Below are 5,379 nucleotides of genomic sequence, written 5' to 3'. Positions count from 1 at the left end.
CCCTGGTGAACCGCCACTTCATGTGGCGGTTTGCTTGTGGCCTGAATTTTTTTTTTCTTTCATTTTAAAATAGTGAACGCAACATGTATTAAACTAGTTCAATACCATCTATTCCATAATAATCAATTACAAACCGGCTTGATTTGAAAAAATTAATTATGAAAATAATGCAAAGATATATTACAATTATGGAAAGTCATACAAGAAGTTCAAGTCATATAAGAATATACAAAGTTTGTTAAACTACAACCCCCGGCCCCTTTTGTTTTGCGCACCGGTGGATGATGATGGTGTGAACTCGTCAACCTCCGCAATGACATTAAGAGCAGGAACTCGCCGTTGACTAGCACCCTGATATGTGATGATCCTTTGCGGAGGCGATGGATGTGGAGGAGGAGTGGTGATGGAAGTTGGAGGAACGAATGGCGACATAGTACCGGATGACGATGGCGATCTGGAAGACCGACCTCGAGTAGATGAACGCTGGCGACCTCGTGTGGACCGAGAACTGGATCCTCCAGAAGAGCTACCTTTATGGGCTGAACTCCTTGGAGAAGGAGTGTGGAATGTGTCATCTACCTCGCCAATGACGGGTGGAGTCGGTATGAGGTACTCATACCCCGCCTGACTCAATGCATCGGTCAATGACGCGTTGATAGAGCCTAGGGTCTGAGAACATAGCCGATACCCTACATCAACCGGTAATGTAGCGGCCCCTTGAATCGTGTCATTGCACTGTATGAGCACCGATCGGATGCGCTCAGCTTGTATGTTATCATTATGTTGTTAAAAGACTGACATTAAAGTATTACTATATGTTATGAGTGTTGAAAGAAGACGTACCAGTAACTTAGATGTCGGATGGTAATGTGATCCTGGCTGCGCAAATGCGGTGTTCGTTAGGCGTAATATGGAGATACGCCCGTACCAACTCATGTACATGCCAGTGCTATGACCTGTGAAGTTATCTCTTCGAACCAAACGAGATGCTCGGTCATTCCACGCATCTACGTGCGATCTATGTCGTAGGACGTAGTTCTTGTCCCCAGTCCTTCGATAGATCGCATGTAGTTGAGGTTGGGTGTCACAGGCATGCGGAATAACCTGCTCCAAACCGAATTGACGCATGACACGATCTGGAAGACGTAGCTCGACAATGTCAAAGCAAATAAGTGGACAACGCGATCTCCAAATCTCGTGGCCTGATGTACATATGTGCAGTAGAGCGTCCATCTTAGCCACTGTGTAAGGCTGCCATGTCATCTGTAATAGAAATCAATATGCTCAGTAATATATACAATTTATTAATAACTAATACAAATAGTAAATGTTAATAACCTGCTCGTTCCGTTGTCGATCAAGTGCGTCTCTGTAGTAGACGAGAGTATGTGGGGAGTGGGATCTCGAAAGATATACGCGAAGCCAGCTGCAAACAAATGAACATTGTTTAACATTTTGATGTATCATAAAAAAGTGCAATTATGAATATGATTGAGTGTTGCTACCTTACTGCTAAAGGATCCATCCCGCGCCGATGCTGTGACCCTAACACCGGTTCAAAATCATCCGCGTCGTCTTCCTGATCATGTTGCCCATTGGGTCGAATCGTCCGAATAATGGGCCTCCCTATATGAATGTGCTCCCATGACCATATCTGTAACAACATCAAGCAGCCACCAATGTCCTTGGCACCCTTACGAAATGCTCGACATAAGTTACGATACAGATACGCTAGGGTAGCACTTCCCCAACTGTATTCATCTATGCGCTCCAAGTCTCCCAGTAGAGGGAGATAGATCAACTGTACCGAGTCGCCGCTCTTGTCTGGAAACAAGATGCATCCAAACAGGTACAAGATGTAAGCTCGCGCATGTCTATCAACCGTCACATCATCTGCGTCATCCTCCAGCGCGTCATCCTGAAGCGTAAGCACTAATGGATGAACTGGACCCGGCATCGCCATGATCGCTGTTACGTGCTTTTCATCGCCATAAGTGTTATAAAAATCATAAAAATATCATGACTTCCCTCGCATTATCCAAATTTGCAACCAATTCAACATGTTTTTCAATGGGATAATGATCTTTCATGTGATATCCCCACCAATTTGCTACCAATTTGCAACCAATATCATGACTTTCTCACCCCAATACACTATAACGGAAAGTGTAAATTTGAATACAAGAATTTGTGATACTAAGGTATTAGAACATTTATTATAATGTTCATTTCAAATATAAAAGCTAAAAATACCATGAATATATACAAAAACCATTAAACTAACCCTACAAAGTAATAAACTTTCATTGAAGCATTTCATCAAACACTTTATATGCATACAAAACAAATCCTAAAATTTAACTACAAATGTGTAAAATGTAAGCTTAAATCATGAAAACAATAGAATGTAACCAACAATTAACGTTTTTATAACTTCAATTCAAAACAACAATGAACAAAAAAACAATTTGCATATTGAAAAAAAATTAAGGTTTTATTCATACCTTAAATGAGGATGAAAATGAACTAGTACACAAGGAGAAGAAGGGATTGTAGTTAGTTTAGTTGAATGAGAGGAATTGTAAATTTGAAGTAAATGAGAGTGAAGGAATTTTTTTTTTAGGGTGATACCGGCAGCAACAAGAAGGAAGAAGAGCAAAATGAAATGCAAATGTCGAAGCTGCTGTTTTGTACTGCTACAAAACCGCCACTTCAAGTGGCAGTTTACTAATTTTATTTTTTTTAAAAAAAAAATAATAATCCACAAAACGTCATTTCAACTAGCGGTTTAGTTCACATCCCTAAACAAAACCGCCATTTCATGTAGCGGTTATATTAAAAAAAAAAATTCCTCACACCTATCCTACGTGGACGGTAATGTGGGAAATAATTTCCCATTTCAAGCAAAATGGAAATTAATTGTTTAATTTGCAATATTCTAGGAACATACTCATTTAAAGATAATGTTAATGTATTTCACCTTCGGATGTCCGATATTTCAAGGTTGCGATACATTGCTTGGTTTCAATTCCTTATCGTATTATTTCGCTGTGCATTTTTTTAGTCCAAAATCAAAATTTTATTTTGTTCGGTCTCCGAACCGCATTACACTACGCCAGAACGAGTCCAAACCGCCAAATTTGAAATTTGTAGGTAGAAAACGTAGTTCATGAAATCAAGTCTTACAAATACTTAAGTTAGCAAATTCAATTCAAGAACAAGTCTTCAATGACACTGCGACATTAATATCAATTTCAAGTTTCAACCATGTCTGAGCGAATACTACCACAATAAATTTAAATTTTTGTGATAATTAGATTTAGTGACATTAAAAAAATATTATTAATTTATATTTTTAGTGTAATAATTATTGGCTTTTACTTTAACTTCCATTATAAAACCATTTAGTGACAATTTATTTGGGTTTTAGTGACATATGTGATTGTTACTATAATCTATGGTGATATTTATGAGAAATGTCACTATATACAATATCGTGAAAAGCTTTAGTATTATTTTTTATTATGCTGCTAAAGAGTCTAATAAATATCACTAAATTCACTATATATACTTTTAGAAATTTAAAGTAGTGACATTTAAATTAAATATCGCTAAATATATCCTACTAAAAGCAAATTATGTTGTAGTGTACCTTTTTTTTTCATTTTTTATCGATTATTTGCTCCCTCAATTTGTTTGAGTTTGCATTCTAAGACTCAAAAAACTCTATTTAACTTATAAGATAGCAATTTTAAAAAAAAAAAATATTGATGATAATAAATTTGTCCAATAATCTCTACTGTGAAATACGTATTAGATTCATGATTCAATTTGACACCGTCCCTACACTTATTATCTCTCTATTTCACTTTTTTCAGAGTTAAACTTCAAAAATTCAGAAAATAGATTTCTATTTGTGAAAGTTGTTATACAATGTAATTCTAAAAATTTTTTATGCATGGAAAACTCTTGTATTACAATTAAAATAACATAGACATTAGACATTTCACTTGATATTATACCCTTTAAGTCTCAAATTTCAATATATTCTTTAACGGGTTTGGTTGTCGATATTATGGTTGTTGGCATTAAATTTTTAGAATGGTAATTGAAAGCTAGTGTAGTTTTGGTAATAAAATCGCCTTACAATAATTTTAATTTAATGGTTATATTTGGTATAATTTAATCATCTCATTCAGTTTACAAAATTCATTTTAACGCATTACCAATTAAAAATGATAAAAGAAAAAATATTCTTTTATGATAAAATTTTCATGACAATAAAAATAGAATGGTACATTTTATTTAATATCAACAATCAAATATACTATCTTAAATTTCAATATTTCTTTAAAATAAAATGGTAAAGATGATGCACAAATTTTTGTTTTGTTCTTAGTGTTACTCCCTTTTATTATTTAATATCTCTTTCAAGTGTGTGTGCTAGAAATGTGTTTCAAAAGTTAATACAAGGGAAAAGCAAGGATTAATGTATTAGTCAAAAAGAGAAAGAAAGTAGTGGGTTGGGTGTCTTCTTTTAGTGCTTATGTAAGCTTCAATGTCCTTGTCTTTATTCTTGCAAAAATCCTTTAATTAATTATATTTCTATTCTATATGGAGTAAATTTCATATATTTATTTATATTTATATTGAATAAATATAGCAAGCAACACCAATTATTAAAGCAGCTGAATCTTTACTTCATTTTGAGGGCATATGAAGATGACGCAACCATAAGTTTTTTTAATCTTCAATGTTTGGTATTGCCAAACATGGAATACACTTTTGAGCTGCTAAAGCACATCATATTATTATATATACTAATATAGAAATATTACATTTTTGGTACATTTTAGGTTTTAAATGTACTTGGAAAGAGAAAGAAATTCATTTAAAGTAATAAACATTTCATATTGATGAACAAGTATTCAATACCTCATTTTATGTCAGTTGAAATACAATAACGGCTCGTTTGGTTAGTGGTATTAAATTGTGGTAATGAAAACGATTTATAGTGTAAAATTTTATTAAAAGTTCCGTATCATTCTCATGATAATAAAGTTTTAATCACAAAAAAGTTTTTTTTTTTTTACAAATTTCCATTACCATCTAATACCACCTCTTTCAATGGTAATACATTGGAATGAATTTTATGAAGAAAATAAAATGATTGAACTTGAATAAGCATGTCCATTATGATAATCAAGAGATCTTTCAACCAAAATTAGACTAGTTTTTGCGTCAATTAAGTAATCCTAACGCAACTAAATCTTGTGTTGAGTCGATTATGCAACAACCAAAAGACTATATCTTTATGGCACCAACATTTGCTACAATCGCAGCAAACGACCTCCTAGAATGTAATTCAACAAGACGCTT

The 5,379-nt window shown here is 34.0% G+C and overlaps 1 protein-coding gene across 1 annotated transcript; it reads right to left on the bottom strand.

The window, feature by feature from the left end:
• Window positions 1-201: 201 nt before the first annotated feature.
• LOC130816415 (serine/threonine-protein phosphatase 7 long form homolog) lies at window positions 202-2,183 on the bottom strand. Its single transcript, XM_057682850.1, has 4 exons — window positions 1,506-2,183; window positions 1,339-1,426; window positions 844-1,263; window positions 202-735 (listed from the first exon to the last, which is right to left on the bottom strand). The coding sequence occupies exons 1-4, from the start codon at window positions 1,961-1,963 to the stop codon at window positions 244-246; spliced, it is 1,458 nt and encodes a 485-aa protein (XP_057538833.1). The 5' UTR covers window positions 1,964-2,183; the 3' UTR covers window positions 202-243.
• Between the last annotated feature and the right edge of the window lie 3,196 nt (window positions 2,184-5,379).

The sequence above is a fragment of the Amaranthus tricolor genome, chromosome 1 (genome assembly GCF_026212465.1).
Source record: "Amaranthus tricolor cultivar Red isolate AtriRed21 chromosome 1, ASM2621246v1, whole genome shotgun sequence".
In the NCBI taxonomy this organism is placed as follows: Eukaryota; Viridiplantae; Streptophyta; class Magnoliopsida; order Caryophyllales; family Amaranthaceae; genus Amaranthus; species Amaranthus tricolor.
The sequence above is the reverse complement of the archived record's forward strand: the minus strand, read 5'-3'. Positions and strand labels throughout refer to the sequence as shown.

Coding starts and splice junctions, on each gene's coding strand:
- LOC130816415 (XM_057682850.1), bottom strand. CDS start 1,963: ATGGCGATGCCGGGTCCAGTTCATCCATTAGTGCTTACGCTTCAGGAT. Junction 1,264..1,338: donor ATCGACAACGGAACGAGCAG/GTTATTAACATT, acceptor TTTCTATTACAG/ATGACATGGCAGCCTTACAC. Junction 736..843: donor ATCCGACATCTAAGTTACTG/GTACGTCTTCTT, acceptor GTGCTCATACAG/TGCAATGACACGATTCAAGG.